Source organism: Rosa rugosa, chromosome 4 (assembly GCF_958449725.1).
Source record: "Rosa rugosa chromosome 4, drRosRugo1.1, whole genome shotgun sequence".
Classification (NCBI taxonomy): Eukaryota; Viridiplantae; Streptophyta; class Magnoliopsida; order Rosales; family Rosaceae; genus Rosa; species Rosa rugosa.
The window spans coordinates 4,822,114-4,847,195 of record NC_084823.1 but is presented as its reverse complement, the minus strand read 5'-3'; the positions used below and the strand labels follow the sequence as shown (position 1 = coordinate 4,847,195).

Below are 25,082 nucleotides of genomic sequence, written 5' to 3'. Positions count from 1 at the left end.
TGTTGATACTACCGTTACAAAATGGTAATGAAACTTGAGCTGAGTGAATTATTGTTTTATTTCAATGGATATAATAAAAAGAAAAATGTAGTTGATCAAATTATTTTTTTTTGAATTTGTCAAGGGGAACTCAAAGGCTTCCTAGACCCAAGATAAACCCCTTCAGCGCATGTGAAATGCTCCAACTGTGCATTGCAGCACAGTGCCTGACCACTATGACAGCCCCGGGCCGGGATTCGAACCTAGGTTGGGGAGCACACCCAACTAGGCAAGAACCACTAGACCACTTGCAATTGATCAAATTATAACAAAGGTTGATCAAATTAATAAAAAGAAAAATGTAGTTGATCAAATTATAACAAAGGTTGATATGAAAAATAGAAAAAGTGTTAATATTACCGTTAGAAAATGGTAATGAAAGTCGAGTTGAGTGAATTTTTTTTTTTTTTTGTTACATTGGCAAGGAATTGAATCTTTGATCTAATTCTCAAGCACCTCTTACTTGATTTAGCTCTGAATAATTCTCTGATCTAATTTCATTACCATTTTCTATTACATCATAACCGAGAATTACAACAACTAGTATTCCGTACGTCGAAATCACAACCCCCCCACTTACAAATGAGAGACTTGTATATGCCTAGATCAAATGGTACTAGACAAATATTTGGTACTTTATCATTAACTTAATATATAGGTGGGAAATGGCGGGTGACTTAGCAAAAACAATCTGAAATTAATTGTGTGCATTATTAGCTTCAAAGATTAGAGACATATATTAATTTGTCCGTTCGGGAAAATAAAGAAATCAATTGTGTATTCTCGTTCTACCAAATTGCAAAGTCATTAATCAAGTCACCCGATTTTTATTAGTTGTCTCAATCAATATTGATTTAGAAACAAGCGCCGCTTCTCTCTCACTTCTCTAGGGTTAGGGTTTCTTTGTGTGAGAGAGTTTCAGCGGGATTTCAAGCGTCTTCGTACCATGGAGGACATTGACGCTATGGCAGCCCGACTGGCGTCGTCTTTGGCACTGGCGGAGGGGAAAAGAGTAGTGGATCTGAGGCCATCCAAGGGCAAGGGTCTACGCCAACCAGAGGTGTATATGGTTGGCAAGTTACTCACGACAAGGGAGTATAGGAAACGTTCTTTTTTGGGGATGTTTCGATCTGCATGGCATGTTGGTGGAGATCTTCGGGTAGAGCCGACAGCAGGGGACCGAGTTCTTTTCTCATTCTCGGATCCAGTGGACTGCGCTCGTGTGTGGCGTGGCGGCCCGTGGGGTTTCAACTGAGCCCCTGTAGCACTAGCAGAATATGATGGGATCGAACCAGTCGAACAAGTGCTGCTGCAACGTTCTTCCTATTGGGTTACGCTGGTGGATGTGCTGCCGGCGTTCCGATCAGAAAGGGTGATGCGCATGATTGGCAGCACCATTGGTGATCTGAAGGAGTGGGACAGATCGGCTTTCCAGCGAGGTGTACTGCGGGTCAGGGTGGAGATCGAGTTTTCACAGCCCATACTTACTCAACGCCTCTTTTGGTTGTAGGATCGAGTGGAGGTGCTGGTGAGGTTCCATTTCGACAAACTATTTGGCAGGTGTAACAGCTGTGGGTTTATAACCCATGTGGGGTTACCATATTCTGGACCGGTGCTGGAAGATGGGGTTGGACATGACAGGCCTCGTCCGGTGGAGCAGCATAGCGGTGCTGCTGAAACAACATTGGCGGTTAGAGCACCGGAGGCTAGGGCAAACCCCAGCGGACTTACTTTGGTCTTCAAGGCACAAGTTCCCTCTGGGATAGCTGAAACCTTGGCGTCTATGTCGGCAGGCTCTTTCCTTCCTCAGAAGACTCGACGTCAAGTCACCATCCGAGAAATTGAAGAAAACAATGAGCATGCATCTCCAATTACGGGGAAGAGGAGGAAAAGAACAAGTGATGTTTCAGTGTATCCGAAGAAGCCAAGGCTGAGTTTGGCAATTGGTAAGCACAATATTGATGCTGCCACTATGGGTTTAATTGCACCTGCTATGAGTAAGCCAAATAAGAAGAAGAGTGGTCGACCTGCTGGTAGTCTTAACAAGATGTCATATGGTACTACTGGTAAGGGAAAGAAAAACTCCAAGGCGAGTAGTGAGAAGAAGAAGGGCGCCAAGGCCCGAAAGAACTTAAATGGGGCCTTGGCAAATGCTGGCGCCTCCAACCCTAAGGGGAAGGAGTTGGTTCTATTTTAATTTTTTTCTTTGAATTTTTTCAAGTCTAGCGTATGTGATGGTAGCTTCTAGGAGCTTTCTGAGATGTTTCTATGTGTCGCTTGTACCACAATTGCGTGCCTGGAAAACGAGGCGTAGATGATTGATTTTTCCTTAGGAGGCGAGGTTATTATCGCATGTACTAGGCTTGCTTTAAGCGAGCGGAATGGTTTTGTAATGAGCTGCGATACTTGGGTGAAGGTTTGGTTGTTTCCCCGCCAATATCATTTACCTTTAAGTGTTGTTAGTCTCTAGCCTATTCATGGCTGTTGATCTAATGCAATCAACTTCAATTTCAAAAAAAAAAAAAAAAGTCATTAATCAAGTCTATGTTTAGAATGTCAAATGAAATAACCACTGATAATAATTTTTGGTCTAATAATTGTGAAAAAAATCTAATGACAGAAAGGATTCATGATTTGACTATACTCTACCAACATCATTGTGTATATTCATGATTTTAGTTGTTGGATAACAAATCAAAAATATACATATAAAATGTTGACATTTTCTTAAAGATCAAACTAATTTGAAGCACATATGTTTTACATTTTATTCTCTTATCGTTATCACTTTGGTCCGCTATGCGTTTACAGTCTTATGAAGAAGTTACTCATTCACGAATCTAAGTCTTTCTATTATCAAGATGACATGATTTATTTTTTATGTTTTCATTCAGAGCATCTCTGTAGAAATTTTTTTTAAAATAAAAAATAGTTTATTGAGCTGGATTACAAGATGGTTTCAACTTTCAACAAAAACATTACACATTACACTTTACACTTTGCTCAAGAACAGCATATCCACTCTAAAAGCTCCTCTAATTGAACACTAAAAGCCAGCCTACATGAACAATGGACAATGCAACAGTCCTTCAAAGAGACTTTGTGGCTCGCATGGTGTGATGGTGATGAAGCTTACGGACAAGATAATGGTCTTCCATTAGTATATATACTACTACCACAGTACTACTACAATCTGGACCCCATTGAATTTTTAGCTAGGTTTATTAATTGATTATTAGCCAATGACCATGATTTGGGAATGATTCGATGCCGACGGACAACATAAACTATTACAAATACTAATCCAGATTGTGATTTCCATGACTGCCGCCCATAGCTAGCAATTGCATTATATCTATATTTTGCACATGATATTTTATTATTTTATCAATTGGTTTTTATGTAATCCTCTTACTAACATTGTTGTTTTCTTTCACTTCCTTCTCGTTTGTTTGGATGTTATAGCTTTGTAAACAACAGCTGATGATTGATTAGACCGTTAGGAACATGGGGTCAAGTGGGAATATCTCATTAGCATTTTGAAAATTAGAGGCAGTTGCATAGAATATTTGAGAAAAAGATCCAATCTTCATAAGCTGGTCGAAATTAGCTGTTCTTTGACCATAAGCAGCCAAGTAACATGAGGCAGAACTGCACAATAACATATTGCTATATAACCCACTTTGTCAAGTTTCCAAACACCAAGATTTGTGGTCCTTAATTTGCTTTGACAAAATTAGACAGAGGAAAAGATTAGCTTCCTGCTAAAAACTCATTAGAGCAAGTGCACCCGTAGTCAAGAAAAGGCAAAGTCGAGAAGTCAAGAATTCGACCAGTCAAGTTACTATTCACTGCCACTGGGCTTAGGTTTGCACCCGTTTTTTTCTTGCCCGGTCAATACTGTTCACTTTTTACTGTTCATATCTACTGTTCATTACTTTACACTGTTCACCAGTGGATTTTACTGTTTCAAGTTAACTGTTCATTTTACTGCTTTGAATTTACTGTTCATCGGAATTTTAAACATTTTTTTTTTTAAAATAAAATATATTTAATGATAATAATGGATAATTGTGTGCTTTGAATTTAGCTTGTATTATGTTTATTATGTGCTATGATTTTGAATATAAGGTGTGTGCTTTAATATGTGGAATTTCCAAATACAACTTTTATTTCATTAAATTGTCACTTACATAAATGAAAAATTAGGAAAAAGTACAATACAATTAAAAACATGCATAATAACCTAATTATTCAAATCATAATCTTCATCCTCTCTAGAAATCCAATTTGTGTTTGAAGGCTCATCATTAGGGTTAGGGTTGGTGGACTCACCCGTAGAGAAATGTGAAAATTGTGGTTGTGTAGGATATCCCCTGGGGTAAGGTGGTTGCGGATAGTATCCACCGGGGTAAGGGGGTTGTGGGAATCCACCGGTGAAGGGAGGTGGTGGGAATCCACCGGTTAAGGGAGGTTGTGGGAATGCATCGGGGTAAGGTGGTTGTGGGTATGCACCGGGGTAAAGAGGTTGTGGGTATGCACCACCAACATTTGGTTGTGGGAATGCACCACCAAAATTGGGTTGCGGATAGTATCCACCCATAGAAGGTGGCGGCTGCTCGTCAAGATCTTCTTTCTCCGCTATCTTCTTTTGTTTTCTTGACCAATAACGTTTTTTATTTGGCGTCATTTTACTTGTATCAATCTCCATAATACGCTATTCCCTCTCTTTAATACGCTCTTCCATCTCTTTAATTTGATCTTGCCTTTCTTGAAATAGGAGTTGCTCTTTTCGCATTTCGATTTGCAAGAGGATACATGCTCTTTTCTCTTCCTCTTGGAGACTTCGAGCGAATTCGTCATCGAGTTTTTTCTTGCCCTTGATTGCCTCTATTTGGTTGTTCGCTATACTCTCGAGACTGCTTGAGTAAGGACTTCCTTCTTTCGCTGCCTTCTTGGCTTTCCGGATTGCTTCTTTCGCAGCCTTCCTTCCTTGAGGCCTCACATTAGGATCTGCAGTTTCATCTGCAATTACCTCATCTACATCCATATCCAAGTTGATGGGGGAATTTGCAGCAATTGGTTGTGTGTGCGTATGTTGACTTCCTACATTTGATGTTCCTCCGGATGTATGGTTAGGGATGTCTTTAAATTGTGCAAAGCCCTCCACAGCAGCGTAACTATCAAAGCTCTGAAAATTGTGTCTTTTGGCCTTCCCAGTTTTTCTCTTCATCCTGGCATGCCACAATTTTTGTGCTTCATCTTGCTACGTAATAAAAAAAAACAATAAAAAATGCAATTAGTACAAATATAAACGCTATTATGAAGGGTCATCTATTATAAAGGTCATAATTTTAAATGATTTAATTATGATAACGTTTTGCGTTAAAAATCAGTAAGTACAAATATAAAGGTCATAATTTTAATAAGAAAGTATCCCACCGTTTAACAATAAAACTCAATAAGTACAAATATAAATATCGCGGTAATTACATCATTATTTATCAACTAATTAATTTAATTATAACGAAAAATAATTATTACAATTAAAACGATATTATAATTACTACATTATTTATCATGTAATATTTTACTATAATGTATCAACAAATTAAATGATTTATCAACAAATACATACCTCATCAACCGCATTCGAACCGCTCTTGTACCAATTTTTCGCTTGCCTTAATGCACAATGCCACTCAAAAAGTTCAATCTTGTGTACTTTCCACCTTCCCTGCAAAGATTGGGCTGATCGGCTCTTGGGCCAATTTGCGTCAAAGTGGCGCTTCACGCGCAACCATAATTCATTTTTTTTCTTATTTGTGCCCACAGCCGGACATTGGCTTACAACTTTCCAAGACTTGCACAATTGAACATCTTCCTCAACCGTCCATCTCCTTTTATCTTGGGTATCTTCACTTTGATTTCCCTCTTGTCCGGCCACTGGACGAGTGTTTCCCCTTTGTTCGGCCATAGTGGATAATGAAAAATATGGATGATGAGAGCTATATGAAGAGGAGGAAGGTGTAACTATGAACTCTAGTATTTTGGGTGTGAGATGTTAGAAAAAATTGTAGGTATTTATAGAGAAATTTTGGTATGATTTTTAGAATTTTTTACATATTTTTTTCTGCCCGTTTTCTTACCGTTACCTATATTAGATTCATATTAATTCCTAGCCGTTAGATCCATTTTTGCTGTTGATTTGGTCGGCCCAGATTTCTTGACTGTTGGGTTCAAATTCCCAAAGCAACCAACGGCTAGTTGCCACGTGTGCCGCTATCAGACTTAATTGTCGCTACGCGACAAAAAACTGATTCACACGCAACCATCAACTGCGCTCCCCCATTCGTCCGTGGAGAACACGCCCTCTCTCTTCCGCGTCTGTCTCTGCGCAGTACCTCTGACGTCAGCCACGAGGTGCTTCTCTCCAACCTTGCAGCCGCCCAAGCCTGGGCAAGAAAAAAGGCAACGGCATGGAATTATTCTTGCCCTTGGTCAAAGAAAGACAGAGTTTGTCTGGTTGAATTTACACCGGTGGAAGGGAGATTTGACATTTGACTGGTCACCACATCATCATTCAATGGTTTTGCCCGATCATTCATGAACCGGTGCACTTGCTCTTACTAGGTAGTGCTCTTGTCAGCAAAATCACTGGTTTTTATTTTAATTTTTTTGGCAGACAGTAAATCACTGTTTGATCACCTTCTTTTCTTGTAGTTCGATTATCCAATACAGTAGATTAAGCAATGGGAATCCCATCCACTTAATAATTGGTCTATTCAAAGTGGCAACTCGATGATGATCGAATGGTCCATCTACAATGGCCTAGCTAGCAGACCCGCAATGAGTAGTACAGTTGTTGGGGGCGTGGGTATCTGGGATCAATTGTATGCAAACGGTTATGGTATTTTATATTTTTTATTTTGGTTCAAAGAGCTATTGGTGTTTTCTACGGGGGAATGAATATTTATATATTCGCACGATTGCACTGCGTCACTGTTAGGACAATATATATATCAGAGTCCCGAAGTAACATACTGCCATGCTTTTTCAGCCTAACCGAAGAGAAAATCACTAACAAGTAAAGTGTATTAAAGAACTGTCCTATTCACTTATTGAAAGCCTATAAAAAAAAAATACATTTCTAAAACACCTATACAACTCTTAATTTGGGACAAGGAAAACAGTTGGATTAGAAATAACCCATCATGAATCATACAATTATATATAAAACAAGACATAGTTTAGTGACACGTGACCCGAACCTATATAAAAAGAGCTAGAAGTATTGAAAACTCTTTTCGATCTTCATGATTTCTATTTGTTAAATCTAAAATAATGTCCACTCAAAGTTGAAAATTAGAGAATAGATCAAGTAGAGAACGCCAACTCACCTAATTAGCCAAGTAAGTAAAAGTAATAGGTTAAATTAGATCAAATGAAGTTTAACTTGGATAATTTTCGTTTTGAACTCGGGAACTATAGTCAAAATCTTTATATATTTGTGTGTGTGTTTGGTGGTGAAAGCATTCCTTTAGATCCTTTAACATCATAGTTTTCAAAATCAAAGCTAAAATTGAATTTTTAGTAAGTTTTTATGTTTTCATTAAGTTGCTGCCTAATGTTTTCTTTTAATTATGTCGTATGAATCCCTATCCTCCAAATTTATGACTGTGTACCTTATTGTGTTAATATTGTATTGCTAAAGTCTAAGTGAGGTAATTAATTCATTTTTAGTTTCTATCCAGTAGCATAATTTAGTGTTTTTTCTAACTTTTGAGTAGTTAATTAGGGACAATTTTGTGCGGAAGAACCCTACTTGCTTGTACTAATCGACTAATAAGTGTGCTTGCAAAAGTTTAAATTGTGTGCGTATTTTATACATAGCACTTCATGTGTATAGAGATAATACACATAGGAGGCGTCCTTATGATGTTTAAGATTATAGTTATAACATTTAGGCTAATGTTTGGTATGGCTGGTCTTTTCAGAAAAACTGGCTTATGCTTATTTCTGAAAATAAGTGGCTGAAAAGCAAAGCAGCTGAGTGTTTGGTAAATTGGCTTTTTATAAGAGCTGTCAGTGGCAGAGTGTTTGGTAAACTCAAACTGGCTTGTGCTTTTTGTTTGTGGACATAAGATAGTTTGGTAATACAATGTTGTTCAAATGCTCTTGTTATTACTTTTAATCTTTATTATGTTCTTATTAATATTTGTTAATTTTCAATTTTTATAAATCATGGTGACCATATGATTAATATTGGACAATTTTAAAAACAACTTATACAAATATATTAGTAACATTAATAACAATTGGTTACAAAAAAAACATTTTATGGAATAAGTGGTCTCGTGAACATTAAGAAATGATACTCAAAGCTTTCTTCTTCTTTTCTTTTTTTGAAAGAAAGGGCTGGTGTAGCGGCCCTTACGCCTTAACCATTAATGAAACCATAGAATACATGAGGGGGGACATAGTGCATTAACCCCAAATTACAATAAGCCATAAGAGAACCACCCGAGATAATAACAGGCGTCTCATCTAAGAATATGCATTCTAACATGCACCCTTTAGCGAAGAGTGCTCTACAGGCTACTCCATTCGCTTTACAATTGTGGTGACAAACCGGAAAGACAATGCTCACGCGGAGCCATGAGTTACCAATACTATCAGCTTTCCCAGTATGATACTCAAAGCTTTCTTCTTAATCACATGTGGATGACTAGATTATGATCTGACCCATTGTTAGAAATCTAGCTTAACAAAACCTTAAAGGTCAGGGTTGATATATGAAAGATTGAGATTGTGCGGAAGAATGTTAATAGTATCATTAATAGTTTCCATAACAATGTTACAACAAAATTTCATGGAGAAAAAGGACTTATCAACAGATTTTCTGGCAATAATTTACAAATTCATCTAGGCGTTCCATGTGAAACAGATTACAATAGAAGCATCAAACATTGCTTACAGGACATACTTGGTCTTTTGGTCAATAGTTTTACATGCTCAGTTTTGTCACCAGTGAACTATATCTAACAAAAGCTCCTACTTCTCGTAGCATCTCGGTCTTCAAGGCCTCTCAAGAATGATCTAGTTGCAAGGTGCTCCAACACATATGTCATGAAAGATGCCAAGATTAGGCCTCCCACAACCATTAAACCTAACCTGTCAAAGATTATATAAATCTGTCAGTTCTTGCTCCTTAGAGTGTATATGAGCCCACAAAACAAGCAACTGGATAATGCACTAACTCATATATACACATTATACCTATCATATGAAGCATAAGCTAAAAATAACCAACTCATGTATATATTGTTATATTAAAGGGTTAAATACTGCTTACTCCCTATACTTATAGGGTTTCATCGTTTCAGTCCCTGACCTTCAAATTTCACCTAAAAAGTCCTTGAACTCCCAATTGGTCCCTGCCGTCAAGCATCCATCAAAAACTCCGTTATCTTCCCCTAAAAAGTCTATTATACCCTCAATTACTTTAAAAAAAAAATATATTTCTCTTCCTTTTTTTATTGTTTTTTCTTTTTACCTCTCCTTCTTCCGGCTCTCTCGCCTCCTTCTTTTCATCTCCTCATCAAGATGGTTCCAATCCACAGACCTTCAAGAGGTGAAATGAAAAAAAGAAATAAAAGAGAGATAAAAAAAAAAAAAAAAGTAAGTGAGGGCATAATAGACTATTTTAGCAACTTTAGCAGAAAATTTTGACGGCAGGGACCAATTGAGAGTTCAGGGCCTTTTTAGGTGAAATTCGAAGGTCAGGGACTGAAACGATGAAACCCTATAAGTATAGGGAGTAAACAATATTTAATCCTATATTAAACATAATCTTCAAGAGCATCGTGCTTATTAAATTTTCGCCAATGCAGTCCCAAATCATTGAAATTCTAAACAGAGTGCACATAATTCCCAATCCATTCGCAGCCTCAATGCTTCCCACCATCTTCACTATTCAAGTAAATCACCAAGACCTGCAAGAGCTATACCAACAGAAGGAATAGAATTCCAAAGTTCTATAATTTGATTCCAAATCTTCCTACTTTTTACAACCCTATTAGCTTCTAGCCTTCTATCAACATTAACTTTCCATTTAGTAAAAAAACAACAGCACACAAAAACAAGACAATGTAACGAATGAACATGGTGCTTGATAACACAAGCACAACTTCAGTTCAGTGATTGATTAACTGAAAGCCTTGAACTTTTTAATTGCATGATACGAATAATTTTGAAAAACCAATTATATGAATATCCTTTAAATAAATTCTTCAGAATAAATCACGAAGTTTAACAAATAACATATATTGAATTTGTCCCCTCTCTCTCTCTCAAAAGAAGAGGGCGGCTAGGGTTTCTTTGGGTAAGCTTGGCGAAGTTTAATAATATATTGAATTCGTCCGGCGGCTCCCGTGCCGTGCCAGGCTTTTAGCCTTGTCGGTGAGCGGTGAGTGCAGCCGGGCGGGGACGTTTTTTGATGGCCGTTTCTCAGCCTGTTGTTGCGGCGGCATAGCTCGAACCTTGACGAGCTTGCAAGCCTTGTGGTGGTCCTGCGTCTTCTGATTGCTTAGAGGTTTTGGTAGGAGCAGTCTGGTGGTACCGGCATTCTGTCCCTTGATCAGCGGTGGCTGGCAGGATAGTGTGAGGTGGGGTTCTGACGGGCTCTTTTGGATCGAAGTTCTCTGATCTGATATGGGTACTTTAGAACCGTGCGGGGAGAAGGTGTTTTGGGGGAGGTGGTGCTTCTTGTCGGTGTGCTGGCGATAATGGAGGAGTGGATGGTGGCTGACGGCTATTCGTGGCAGTGGCTAGAGTCTTGTAACCGGGGTAGAGGCGTGGTGGCTGCTGCAGCTTGGAGTTGGATAGGGTTTGAGTGCTTTTGGGTCTGGGCTTTGCTTTGGGCCCAACTTCATTTTTTTGTTATCTCTTTTTGTCTAATAAGGCTCCCTCTTTTACGGGTGGGTGCAGTGGGCCTTGGCCTTGTATACCTTGTTTCTCTAGGACGTAATAATGTGCCCAAGGATCAGTACTGATGTACACCGTGAGGGTCTTAGGCGGATGTATTGATTTTTTTGGTGTTGTAGCTTCTTAGTGTTCAAGGAGCAGTAGTCTAGGCTAGTAGTCATTTTTTATGTGCAGTCAGTGCACTAATTGAGCAATGATTGTAATATGAGGGGTGTTTGTACCCTTCATGCTTGACCGAGTGAGGTCGTATGATTTTATATCAATGGATCAGTCTTCCGTTCCCCTAAAAAAAAAACATATATTGAATTTGTCTTTATCTTCTCATTGTCTACGCCCTCAACCAAGGCCAGATCCGGGACTCCAGCTGCACAGAGTAACTAATTAAATTACAAAATGAATCCCAACATGACACTCAAATTGAAACATTATCATTGTATCAGAGCTCATATTATGATGATGAAGTAAACAATCTTGCACACTGCTTCAATTGTTAAGAGCTATGACACCAAACTCACACATGATGAAACCCAAAAATAGCATAAATTCTCTTAGTAAATAGTATGATGATGAATTTGAATTCATATTCCATGAAACATAAACAGGGGAACTAGAGAGATTTGTTGCAGCTGAAGATTCTCAGAAGATACACTCGAGAATCTTCTTTATCAACACCGAATTCATATTCCATCAAAAATCACTTCTTTATCAACACCGAATCTTATTTTGATACACTCGATTCTCATCCATAATTCTAACCAACAATAATTTCAGTAAACCAACAGAAAACAACCCTCTAGAAACATAGCAATAAAAGAAATCAAGCAATCAATTCAGACCCTAAACTAGTATTAATTGCAAAATCAAAATCTCATATTAAGAAAAAGCTAACCTTTTTACAAGTGAGATTGGATGAAGAACCATATCTTGCCCAGCCAATGAGAATAGTAGTTTGGGTGTGTTGAATGATAGAGGCCGAAAGTCCCTGCCCAGAAAATTGAAAACCTAGAAAAGCTTCAAAAAGATCCAAACTTTAACGAAATTGAGATGACCCTGCTACCTTAGTTGGGCCTTCGACCATGATTACGACGCCCACCTTCTCTCCCGAGCTCTCCAAGTCGGAAATAGAAACCCTAGATCTTGAGCTCCAGAGAAGAAATTGAAGTAATTGGAAGAGAGAAAGGAGAAGTAATCGAATGCAAGAGCAGTTCTTGGTATTGGGTTGTAATTAATCCGAAGTCATAAGGGTAGCTTTTGGTATTTTGAAAAAATTCATTAAAACTCTGCTACAGTGTCCCGCTACAGTTCCCCGCTTCTGGCTTCCAAAAGGAGGGGTAGCCGGGCTTCTGCTTTTGCTCTGAAAAGGTCCGTGCTTCGAAGCAAAGCAGGCCCTTTCTTGGTTTACCAAACGGCTGGACGTGCTTTGCTTATAAGCAGGGGAGCTTAAAAGCCCCCCCCCAAACGCAGCCGTAGTCTTTTACTCAAGCATTTGGGTTAAATAGATAAGAGATCTATAGGAGCATCTTTAGCAGACTTTTTATTTTGGCTCCTTAACTATTTTGGAGAGCATGTTTGGCTTTTTATTTATTTTAACAGCTGCACCAGACTCTTAAGAGCATCTTTAGCAATGCTAGCCATTTTTTAGTCAAATTTTAGCTAAAGTAGCTAAAAAGTCATTTTGGCTAGCCACTTTAGAAATATATCTGTATCAGTGCTCTCTATTTTAGCTAATTTTGAATTTATATTATTTTTTTAAAGGAATATTAAATGTTTTAAATGTATTTATAACTTACATAAAGTAACTAAAAATGAATGTTTTAAATTATAGAGAGTCTCATCTCGCTCTCTATATTTAGAAGCGAGATAGCTAAAAGTTATAATAGAGAGTCACTTAGGAGTCTGGTACAGCTGCTAAAATAGATAAAAAGCTAAACATGCTCTCTAAAATAGCTAAGGAGCCAAAATAGAGAGTCTGCTAAAGATGCTCTAAGTGGCTCTCCATTATAACTTTTATCTATCTCGCTCCTAAATATAGAGAGCGAGATGAGGCTCTTTATAATTTAAAACTTTCATTTTGAGTTATTTTATGTAATTTATAAATACATTTAAACTATTTAATCTTCATTTAAAAAATAATATAAATTAAAAACTAACTAAAATAGAGAGTATTGATGCAGACGTATTTCTAAAGTGGCTAGCTAAAATGACTTTAAATTTGACTAAAAAATGACTAGTATTGCTAAAGATGCTATAGTGATGTAATTTCATAACCATTGACCTTACTCTATATTTATCATTTTTTCATAATTCTTTTCACGGTGCAGATATAGTTACCTAAATTGTTTGTATTTATCTCTCTTCACATGTAGAATGAGGATAGACATGAGAGACGTGTCTATGATAGCTCGTACTTAATCATTTGGGTAGATAAGAGCTCTCGGGTGGTTTTTATTTCAAAACCATTAACCATCCTGTATCACTTTTCATGTTTCTTCATACTGTGCAGTTGTATTTACTTGAATTGAGTGTATTTATTTATATTTTTATTTTTGTGTGTGTATATTTGTTTATCTGTTCACTTGTACGTAGAGTGATGAACCGATGATACACATGAGATGCGTGTCTGATATTTAAAGTTTTCTTTTTGGTCATGAAAGTTTTGATTTTGACTTTTACTTACCATTTGGTTAAGTAGATAAGAGGCCTCTAGTGGTGTTAATTTCCAAACGATTGACAATTTGTAGATTAATTACTTTTTACGTTTCTCTACACGGTGTAGATAGTGGTCTGCTGAAAATAAAACGGAATGTTTGTAACTAGATCTGTATTTATCTGTCTCCTCACATGCAGAACGAGGATGTTCATGAAAGCCGTGTCCATGAGATTTAAAGTTTTGATTTTAACTCATACTTAACCATATAGATAAGAGCTCTCATTGGCCCTCCTCTATATTTATCACTTTTGATGCTTCTTTACACGGTGTACTCGTAGTTATGTAAATTATTTGTATTATCTGTCTCTTCACATGTAAAACGAGAATACCCATAAGAAGCGTGTATTTTATTAGTTTCGTTAGTTCAGTTAAACAATTGCGTAAGAGGGTGAACAATTAAAACTAAGAAGTTGAAAATATGAAAGGAAATTAAAGCTAATAAAAGTGGAGAAGAACACAAAGAGGAAGGAAATTAGAGAGAATTAAAATGGGGATTATTGTTTGATTGGAAGGTGGGAGGGTTTATTAATGCAGAGACAGGGAGGACATACTTTCAAGTGCGTTGAGTCACGCAGCTGTCATTCGGTATTACAAAGCAGAAGCCAACTCTGCCCTCTTCTTCATAGCCAGCAAATAAGCGTTTGCACCTGTCGGATGCTTTCTTTCTCTCTTATTATGTGAGTGTGTCTCTGATTCTCTCTCTCAATCAATCAATTTAACCAACTCCTCCTCTCTGTTTCAAACTGCCCATCAACTATTTGACAGAAGTCCCAACGACACCAACAACAACAGTTTAAAAACTAATCCCACCACCTCCTCCTCCTTCAATGAAATGGAGGCTCATATAGAGCCAGACCAACCAGGGAAGACCAACATCATGAGGTGGAAGCAAAGATCAATCTGCTTAGTGATCGAGTCCCTGTCAGCTATCTTATGAGTATTGCATTACACCCAAGACTAGTTCGTTCGAAACAAGACATACCCACTTGTGATTTTGATGTTTTTCTTGCCATGGCTCACCCACATTACCGATCACAATTCGGAGACACAACTTTTACCAAAGTGTTTGTTGGAGGATTAGCATGGGAGACACCGACCGAGGAAATGCGAAGGTATTTCGAGCAGTTCGGAGAGATTCTTGAAGCTGTGATTATTGCTGATAAGAATACAGGAAAATCTAAAGGATATGGATTTGTAAGTGTTTGATCACCTACAACAAATTTTTCTGAATATGGGTTTGTTAATTTTTACCCTTTTTCTGAATTTGGGTTCTGATTAATACAGGTGACTTTTCGTGATGCTGAATCGGCGAGGAGGGCTTGTGCTAATCCGAACCCCGTGATCGACGGAAGAAGAGCAAACTGTAATATTGCTTCGTTGGGAAGGCCTAGACCTTCACCCCCTAGAGGTACATTTTGCATATTTTCATCATCTAGATATATACATATATACAGATTGGAGCAGGAGTGGACGTCCGCAATGTGAATGTCGAAAATGCATTCAGCGCAATCGAAATAGCATTAAGGCCAATTAAATTTTAGATTTGAAATGAACAAATTTGGTGAGATTTCTTTTTTGGTATACAAAATTGATGATAAAGTAAATGCGGATTTTGATGTTTCCTATAGGAAGAAATCAAGGTACAAGCCCATATCAGGGAAATGCACCACAAGCTGCACCATCCTACGGCGGAGTGCCGCCATTACCGCCACCGCTGCCACAAGCACCGGGTCCGATTATATATCCATCTTACAGGTAAGCACTGTTACATTTTGTTTTCTGGGGGGTTAGAAGATAAATGGTCCATGCAGTGAATTAAAAAAGTGGAGTAGATAGACGTGGTGTCGTTTTTTATGTTTTATTGAATATTTCCTGGGTACAGTTGGTATCAACCTGTAAATAGCAAATATTTGTTTTTTTTGTCCCTGAAAATAGAGAGTACAGTATCATATAAAATTTGACCTTAGCAATGGAAGTGGCAACCCATGTTCTCCTAATGTGCATAACCATCGGACCTACTGAGTTTTTATGCATGTCTTGTACTAGGGTTTAGCAACAAAAACACAACGCATTTGATTATAGTTATAAAATTGTGTATTTTTTTGTGTTGAAATTTTTCTCAGTTTTTTTTTGTTTGTTTGGAAAACTGTGTTGACTTTTAGATAGAAAAAAAGAGGGTAAGAAGGGTTATGCAATGTCATAGTCATGGTGGTCCTTTATCAGTTACTTAATGTGCACATATCAGACTCTAGTACCATCCTATAGTACTTATCTATGTTTTTGCTATTATGCATCTGTTCTGTTACTTATTAATTATCAACCTATAAAGAGTGAATTCTATTGAAATGAAACAACAAGATGAACGAAACGACAATGTTGATGATGACATAGAGGTACAGTGGTGAAAAAGAAGAGAAAATAATTTAGGATTATAATAGGTTGAAGATCCAATCTTTTTCGAGTGTAATATGTCATGGGAGCCATAGTTGGCTGGATCAGTTTTATTAATCACTCACTTTCACCTAATAATCAGTCATTATATGTACATGTGCTAACGGTTGAGCTGAAATATAGATCCCCAATCTTAGATGATGAACCCACACTACTACCCTCCATTACTATCATTAAAGTGCTTCCTATCCCCATAAGAAATGGTAGCATTAACATAGATTTATCATGTTACCTGATTTTCCAACTAGTGAAAATGCTCTTCGAGTTCTTTACCTTAAATAATTTTGTATGTATTTAATATCAGTTTTGTGCCAAGTAATTGTTTTCTTTTCTGATCTTTACTCATGAGTTTCTTTTTTTACTGAATCGCAGTTACCCAACCTACAGTCCTGATTATGGATACCATCAAGTTAGTCTCTCTCTCTCTCTCTCTCTCTCTCTCTCATATGCATGCATATGCAATAATACAAGCACGGCAAACAATTGGCTCACATTATTGTTGAATATATGGTTTGCAGCAAGCTGCTATGTACAACCAACAAGTAGTTCATCAACAGCCCCAGTACTACCACCAACAACACTATGGAGCATCATCACCTTCAACAATGGGAGCTCCATACTACTATCATCAAGGCTACTCTTTTCAATCGCCAAGGGGCTCAATTTCTCCGGTTCCCCAGGCGCAACGTATGCCCGCTGCACCTTCCTATGTCTACTATCCTACGCAGCAGATGGATGCCTCCTTCTCCTCTTATCCTCCTCCAATCCTCCAACAACCCCCCACATTAAGGCGTCCTCCTCTCACCTCTCCTTCCGGTAACTAGCTACCTTAATCTCTCTCGTTTTCATTTCTCTTTAAGAATAACATGACATACGAAACTGTTTAAGGGAAAACTATATTTTGTTATTTTATGCCAGATAGAAAGAGTTGGTGAATGATGAAAGGAAACACTTGGAATTGAACCATATAAATTCAAAGATATTTATGTTTCCTAGGGATTTGTCTAACACGGACCTAGTGGGGCAACAAGGGCAAAGCCAACCCATGTGAGTGAGCTGTGTGATGACCCAAATAAGGGTCAATGGGAAGTCATGAGTGACAGAGAAGCAGCAGCAGAGTGTAAACGAACAGTAGTGAGTGAGCGCATGTGGCTCATCAGTCTCACAAATTTAGTTTTCATTTCTGAAGATCATGCAGTCAAGTGGTCGTATATATAATTAAAGAGAGAGGTCCAGGACATATTGCATGCATTGGTAGATACTGCCAATGATGAGCCCTAGGATATTAAGATCGAGGTGGGGGGTAGGTTGGTTTCCAAACTAAAGATAAATATAAGTAAAAATATAATTAACATTCCAATAGCTTTATATATAAACAAGTTTTCAAGACTTCAACCCAGGGTCTGGTTTAGGAGCACACAATAATTTTGATCCATCAATGATAACCGGGATCAAATCAGCCGGTTTGGTCTAGTTCAGTCCGGCTCACATTTTTCTTGGGTTCTTTTGCCCACCCGGCCCTTTCACCACTCCTATTTCAACCACTGAGTTCAAGAATATAACTATTTCGCTTTGTGATCATGAGCCATGAGTTCTGAGATACTTGAAAATTCTAAAATGCATATTAAATTTGAAAAAAAAAATTACTGACCAGATGAAAAAGATTACTCTTTTTTCAACCTTATATAGCTGTGGACCTGTGATTGAGTGGTCAAGGCTGGATATTTTTAGTCATTTTCCTTATGGTCATAAGTTCATGATAACCCTACCATTTCAAAGGACATAAGTACAAATTTGTGTGTCGGACTCTGTCTCATTGGATTAGGTATGCATTACATATAATGGTGGAATTATGGACAGCCCTAAGCTTAGTTGATTTTGATATCTATGTAGTGCTTGTGATACCAAAATATTTATAGGTGGTTTAGGTTTAGGTTATATTGCTAAACTTTATCTAAACTGCTACTGCTTACGTACGTATATGCTTGTGTAAATCTTTGTAATATTGTTTATTTTTGGTGTCAGATTCACAGAATCCACAACATGCCTCCACAGAATCAGAAGCTGGAGTTGCTACTTCAGAAAGTACTCCAGATACCTAAAGGCTAAAGAAACCACTCGTTCATAAATGCATGAATTGCTCAAATGTTTCGAATGTATAATCTTTATGCAATTTAAAATGATGTGTTGGGAACTTGGGATCATTGATCATAGAGGTTTCTTTCAACATTTTTTTTTTGTATGGGACGATCTCACCAATCTTTCTCTCTAAATTAATTTCTCTCAATTTCTCCCAATTTTTTCATTCTCTTTAACACTCTCATTTAGGTTAATGTTCTTTCGTTTTTTCATGGAAATTTGGTGTATTCATACGATACTACTAATTGTAGCGATGCAAATTTCTTCAATTCTATCATATATTTTACTTTCACTGTAATTATAAATTATTTGATTTAACAAATAAAATTCAATACTTCACTTCAACATAATAATATTTAAGCCTGAAAACTGCCTACTTACTCCACTAAGAGTTTTTTACTCTCATTTACCCAATCTAATATTTATTGACAGTTTTGACCTTATTTTAATTATTAAATTACACTCATCTCTCTCTCTCTCTCTCTCTCTCTCTCTCTCTCTCTCTCTCTCTCTCTCTCTCTCTCTCTCTCTCTCTCTCTCTCTCTCTCTCTCTCTCACACACACACACACACACACACACACACACACACACACACACACATCCGCCTCCTCACCCAGACCACCGTCGTCGAGCCCTAGGCCTCGTAGCTTCCATTACTGTCGGCTACCAACGGGCATTTCTCGGCCATCACCGCCGCACTCCATCGTCGAGCCCTATGCCTCCATCGTCGCCGTCATCGTTCTCGTATGGTGCAACAAACTCGGCGACTTCTTGATCTCGTAATTGGATTGGACGACTCGTTGGGGTCGTAGACGGAGAGGAAGGAGAGTCCGGAGATGGCGGCGAGGAGGTAGGATTTGGATCTGGCTTGGACTGAGCAGAGGGCCTGGACGGCGAGGCGGGAGTTGTTGATGGTGTTGGCGTCGAACCAGAGGACGGGGACTTGTGGCGGAGGTCGAGGAGGAGGGCGATGCAGCCCTGGCAATCGCCGGTGACGAGGAGGAGGTGGCAGTTGGAAGGTTTGGTTGAGAGGAAGTCCCGACTGGGGGGGGGTCGCTGAAGTTCGCTCCGATTTGGTGCCCTGAGCAAATTTCTGGGTGGCCATTTTTTTTTTTTTTGGTATACTATGAGCTCCAAGAATGGGGAAGGAAAAAAAAATGAACATGTAGAATTGAACATATAAATTGATCAATTGTATCTGTAGTGTATTCATTTTGGTTTTGGGAGTTTATACAATTCAGCTGGAGGGCAATAATATGATTATTGGAGGATAATCATATGATTATTGGAGGCAATAATATGATTATTGGGGGGCAATAAAAAGAGTATTGGGGGGCAATAATATGATTATTAGGGGGCAATAAAATTAGACACCGGAATCCGGCCACCAGTCCGGTAGCCTGATTCGGGATTCCGGTGACCGGTCACCGGAGTCTGAGGCCGGCCACTGGTCACCGGAGTTCGGCAAGGTCTTCAATGACTTCTCTCTCTAAGTGACAAAGAAGAAGAGGGCAAAATTGTCCCAAAAATAAATAAAAAGGAATAAAAAAATACATAATTGGGTATTAGGGAAATGATCTCTTAGAGTGTTTGGGTAAGTGGGCAATTTCTTAGAGTGGTTGGGTAAGTGGGGTTAATTAACCCTAAAATTGGGTAAATGATCATTTCCCCTAATATTATTTCGATAAAATATAAAGTACGTATGCAGTAGAAAATCACTATGTTATGTTCCTTCATTTACTTGATCAGAGTCAGATGCTCTTAGTTTTGGACTCGCAAAATAGGGTAATATCGTGCATTGAACTCAAACTGTAATCTTCTTCTTATGATTTGGGTACCAATAAACTTTGATGAAGGCATAAAATAAAATTTTGAAAAGAAAAGATATATGGTGGTGCAAATAGAGCGATCATACCATGTACACCATAAGTTATTAATTTTTTTTCAATGGATATGTGCATGAAGGGAGTGTTATTTGGTAAAAAAAAAAAAAAGGTGCTGATTTCAGTTCTCTTTTATTTTTTATTTTAAAAAAAATTGATGTCAAAAATAGGCCTATAAAATGGGCAGGGCTGGGACCGGCCTGACCCTAAGATATGATGGTCCAGATACTGCTCGGCCCTAGGCTTTTATAGCCGTAAGTATTATATTAACATGGCAGGGCCGGCTCTTTCACAAATATGTGAAGCCCAGGCTCGAAAAAATTCAGGACAATAAAGCCCGCCCGCAGCCCGCCTTGTATTTGGCTAGAGATTTGTGAAATAATTTATTTATTTATTTATTTTTGTGAAATAATATTAACTTCTATTAAAAATAATTTGATTGAGTTGAAAAACGAATTCAATTTTTTTAACTATAATGATGATGATGAAGATGATGATACATTTAACATAGTCTTAATGTACTCTAAACAATTAATTATATAAAAAATGATATTTCTTTTGTATTTTTCCTGGGCAGGGCTAAGCCGACCCTATACTTCACTAAAATGGGTAGGGCCTGGACTGGCCCACGGCTTCAAAACCGAGGCCGAAGCCCTACCCTATGTAAAATGGGTAGACTAAGCCCACCCATTAGGTTGGGCATAGCCAGCCCATAGCCCAAAAAATAGGGCTGGGGTTGGGCATGTCTGTCGGCCCTGGGGTGATTTTACATGGCTAGTTAAAACTATTTCTAGGTAGGAATTTGTTTTTGATAAATACTGAGATAGTAAGACTTGGATGAAACTTTTTGCAAGATAATACATGATTCTGAAGCTCGTAGGATGGATTTGCTTTTGTCCCGTATCTTTTAGGTGACTCATGTATGTATAAAGACTAAAAAAGAAACAAAATAGAGAATACCTGCATTGAATATATATATGCTATTGTTTTTATAGTTCAAGTATTGTAATGGAGTAAGAAAGAAATCAAAAATGTGAAAGTCTAGCACTAGAAAATTATAAGAAATTATTATAATATGATAATTTTTTCTCAAAAAAAAAAAAACAAAAAAGTCTGAAGAGGACCCCAGTTCATTTAAATGGTTTGGAGTTGGTTCAAAGGAGTTTAAAGTGCCTAAATTCACTTGGAGAAATATTTAATTCACATGAAAAAAACTCATCTTTTTTTTTGGACAGCTCATGATGATATCTAATGTTAGCGATTGGGGTTTAGTCTAAACCCTACACAAATACCCTTCTCAAAAAAAAAAAAAAAAAAACATACACAAATACTAGTCGTTTTTTTTTTTTTAAAATTTTTAAATTTATTTATTTATTTATTTATTTATTTTTTTTTATGTTTAGTTTGGGTTCATATCCTATTTGAATCCTCAACACTTCCCTTGGTCTTCAAATATTCCATTGTAAAAAAAAAAAAAAAAAAAAAAAAATCCCGTTGGCTAGCCAAAAGGGATTACTACCAAAGGCGTAGCTACACACGGGCTCCGTTGGACTACAGCCCACCCCAAATTTTGAAAAAACATAAATTTGTAGCTTAATTATGGTTTAACAGATTAAATATTAAAAATTAGCCCACCTCAAATTTCTAAACTTAGCCCATATGTTATTTCTTTTCTTGTTTTAGTCGTACACTAGTCTGCAATCACATGCTCTGCATATGTACGAAATGTTTTTTTTTTTTTTTTTTTTAAAAAGGTGGGTAGTTATTGCAGAAGAAGTAGATTCATTGGTAGTTATTGCAGAGAGAAAATAGTGGGAGAGAAAAGTGGGGGTTGTGGAATCATTTCTTTTTAATTTTCTTAATAAAAATATATTTTATAATTGTCTTATTTATCCTTCTGATTTAATTTATTCTCAAAGTTTTTTAATCTTTCAGGATTAAATCTGTCAAAATTTTCAATTTTGGCTAACAAAACCTCTTCTCTTAATAATAGTATAGATATGTTATTTATTTGCTTGAAGTATTTAATTTGATTTTATTTTGTATTATGCTTTAAGTGGCATAGTCGCATAAAAAATTTGTGTTTTTTTTTGGTAAATTAGGTCTGAAAAAGAGCCAACTAAGAATTATAATACATATTCAATAATTAAAGATTTTTACTTCTATTCAAGGGCGCGGCGCGGGGTACAATTTGAGTAGGTGTGTTCTTTTGTCTTAAACTTTTGTTATCGAATTTCTATCACACGTTATAAACTTATAATGTTGATTTTTTTGGGTCATTTAGCTATTTGATTATTTAATATATAATGTAGTTTAATTTAAGAAAAGAATAAAATATATTACTTGTAAAACTTAAGAAAAAAAAAAAATCTGAAAGCATTAGTAAACTTTTAAGAAAATATTTTTTTTTAGCCCACCCTATTTTAAAATCCTAGCTCCGCCATTGATTACTACTGATCGTTTGAGTTTGTGCCTTGAAAGATATAATATTATAGGAGCCCTAACATTTTGTGCTATGAGACAGTTTGATTCCAGAGAATGAAGCACTTGGAAGAGCGGCTTCTTCCTCAGTTTAGCAGTTTGCTGGTCAGTTTTGACCCAACTTAAAATCAGATCAAATGCTCCATCCTGAATAGGACGTCCTACTGTGTAATTGCTTCCTAAAACAGAAACTAATCACATGGCCAAGTTAGTATGAAATGCAAAGAAACTAAGCACACATTCGTATGCCCTAGTAGTAGCATTTACTGTGGTGATCGATTAGTTGAAGGCATATCATGTCAACTTTAGGGCATTATAAAGGTTGGGTCGATAAACAACTAACTATTTACATATTAGGGAAATCAAAACTTGCACGGAATGAATATTGATTGAAATGTCCAAAATAACTAGAAATTAATGACTTTACCATACAACACTATCTATCTAATTCACCAGTCTCTCTCAAAATGTGTCTGGTTGGGAACTAATTACTTACCAGACTGCATGATGCATAGCATATTGCCTTAGATTTTCAACCTTCTGTGGTGAAATTCTTGCTAATTAGGGACGCCTTGGGCCACAGAATTTAAGGTTATTTCCTTTCTTTCTCAAAAGATATACACAGTACATACAGCACGTAGTTATTACCCCTCATCAAATGTTCTTTTCATTCAACCACTATATTCTCTCCCTGATGATTGTCCATGCATTCATGTGAACACATTATAAAAGCCTCGATATTTAGTGAAGATATTACACCCTTCATTCTATGCAACTAGTACCTTTAGTTACTGATCTATGGAGCCGTCTGAAATTTCATCTAGATTTGCTAGGACCCTCAATCTTTTTCCAAATGAGAAGGACCCGAACCAAGTACCCAATTCCCATGATTTAGGTTTTTCATCATCTGAAAACCCTAAATTCTGCAGTGAAGATCATAATAAAGAGGATGAAGTTACTATAGCCTTACACATTGGCCTCCCTGAATACTCAGACGGCTCTGTGAATTCGACTGAGAAGGAAGTATCGGATCACGAAAATGTGACTGCAGAACAAAAGTTCTGGATTCCTACTCGGGAACAGATACTGATTGGCTTCACTCATTTTTCTTGCCATGTCTGCTTCAAAACATTTAACCGCTACAACAATCTGCAGGTACAATCAAAGATTGTTTGCATTATACTAGGTCAAAATATTCTTAGATATATCATTTGGAAATTAAATTTTCTTTTGTCAGATTGTTTGGTATTTCTATTGTCGAACAGTCTGTCTGGATTGTTTTTGAATTTGTGGTCCGGATTGGCAACCCCTCAACATAATTTGCCGAAAAGAAACAATTAATACATAACAGTTTAATTTAGTCTTCCCCAAAATAAGGAGTTTCTCTGGCAAAAGTTCTCAAAGTCTACAAAATATGGTAGAACCCAAAACCCCTCTTTGAATCACTAATCCAACGAGTTCTGAGTTTTGAAACTGAATCCCTATGAGCCATAACAAAAGGACTTTACAAGATTGCAAGTTCTGCATTAATTGGAATTTCAACTATGTACATCTTTTCATGGTGTCACATTGTATTCCTGTGGGTAGATGCACATGTGGGGGCATGGATCGCAGTATCGAAGAGGACCGGAGTCACTGAAGGGAACACAACCTCGAGCAATGTTGGGCCTCCCATGCTATTGTTGTGCAGAAGGCTGCAAAAACAACATAGACTACCCAAGAGCAAAACCCTTGAAAGACTTTCGAACACTTCAAACTCACTACAAGAGAAAGCATGGCGTGAAACCCTTCATGTGTCGAAAGTGTGGCAAGTTGCTGGCAGTGAAAGGCGACTGGAGAACTCATGAGAAGAATTGTGGCAAGCGCTGGCTTTGCACTTGTGGTTCAGATTTCAAGCACAAGAGGTCATTGAAAGATCATGTGAAGGCTTTTGGGTCTGGTCATAGTCCTTTCCCTCCTACTTCTTTTGATGAGGATAGTACTGCAGCTTCCTTTGTTTAAGCTTTAGAGGGATTTACAGAAGTGATGGTGATACAACTTCTTGAGGCATGCATGCTTAATGATTGAAATTTGAGGACATAAAGTTTTTGTACTACTCTTTAAAATTTAAAATTTCCACGAGTTTTTCATTTATACTAAAGCTGAAGATTAGATTTAGTTTTGTGTGCAAAAATGAGTTCATAAGAAGATTTTTGCGCTTTGTACAAAAAGTTCTTGTGAACTAAAGTACCAAATCTTTTTAGGAAAATTCTATAATACATACCCATATCTCATACACACATTTATAAATGTGACAAGAAGTTTGTTGTCAGAGTAGTAATATAAAGTAATATTTTGTGTAATCTTAGTTCTAATAATAGTACGTAATTACACCACCTACGAACTTGTTACA

General features: G+C 37.3%; 3 protein-coding genes across 3 annotated transcripts; 2 read left to right on the top strand and 1 right to left on the bottom strand.

Annotated features, from left to right (window-relative positions):
- Positions 1-4,337: 4,337 nt before the first annotated feature.
- On the bottom strand, positions 4,338-6,067 carry LOC133742135 (uncharacterized). The gene is made up of 2 exons (XM_062169815.1): positions 5,678-6,067; positions 4,338-5,305 (listed from the first exon to the last, which is right to left on the bottom strand). The coding sequence occupies exons 1-2, from the start codon at positions 6,014-6,016 to the stop codon at positions 4,757-4,759; spliced, it is 888 nt and encodes a 295-aa protein (XP_062025799.1). The 5' UTR covers positions 6,017-6,067; the 3' UTR covers positions 4,338-4,756.
- An 8,245-nt stretch (positions 6,068-14,312) lies between these two features.
- On the top strand, positions 14,313-18,496 carry LOC133707505 (uncharacterized). Its single transcript, XM_062133077.1, has 6 exons — positions 14,313-14,929; positions 15,020-15,143; positions 15,364-15,490; positions 16,559-16,595; positions 16,705-17,002; positions 18,212-18,496. The coding sequence occupies exons 1-6, from the start codon at positions 14,669-14,671 to the stop codon at positions 18,286-18,288; spliced, it is 924 nt and encodes a 307-aa protein (XP_061989061.1). The 5' UTR covers positions 14,313-14,668; the 3' UTR covers positions 18,289-18,496.
- A 4,992-nt stretch (positions 18,497-23,488) lies between these two features.
- On the top strand, positions 23,489-24,754 carry LOC133744207 (protein TRANSPARENT TESTA 1). Its single transcript, XM_062172347.1, has 2 exons — positions 23,489-23,845; positions 24,278-24,754. The coding sequence occupies exons 1-2, from the start codon at positions 23,489-23,491 to the stop codon at positions 24,689-24,691; spliced, it is 771 nt and encodes a 256-aa protein (XP_062028331.1). The 3' UTR covers positions 24,692-24,754.
- Positions 24,755-25,082: the final 328 nt, after the last annotated feature.

Excerpts from the sequence above, each read along its gene's own strand:
- LOC133742135 (XM_062169815.1), bottom strand. The coding sequence starts at position 6,016 with ATGGCCGAACAAAGGGGAAACACTCGTCCAGTGGCCGGACAAGAGGGA. Across the intron at positions 5,306-5,677 it reads GTTCGAATGCGGTTGATGAG|CAAGATGAAGCACAAAAATT; the intron begins GTATGTATTTGT and ends TTTATTACGTAG.
- LOC133707505 (XM_062133077.1), top strand. The coding sequence starts at position 14,669 with ATGAGTATTGCATTACACCCAAGACTAGTTCGTTCGAAACAAGACATA. Across the intron at positions 14,930-15,019 it reads AATCTAAAGGATATGGATTT|GTGACTTTTCGTGATGCTGA; the intron begins GTAAGTGTTTGA and ends TGATTAATACAG. Across the intron at positions 16,596-16,704 it reads CTGATTATGGATACCATCAA|CAAGCTGCTATGTACAACCA; the intron begins GTTAGTCTCTCT and ends TATGGTTTGCAG.
- LOC133744207 (XM_062172347.1), top strand. The coding sequence starts at position 23,489 with ATGGAGCCGTCTGAAATTTCATCTAGATTTGCTAGGACCCTCAATCTT. Across the intron at positions 23,846-24,277 it reads ACCGCTACAACAATCTGCAG|ATGCACATGTGGGGGCATGG; the intron begins GTACAATCAAAG and ends TCCTGTGGGTAG.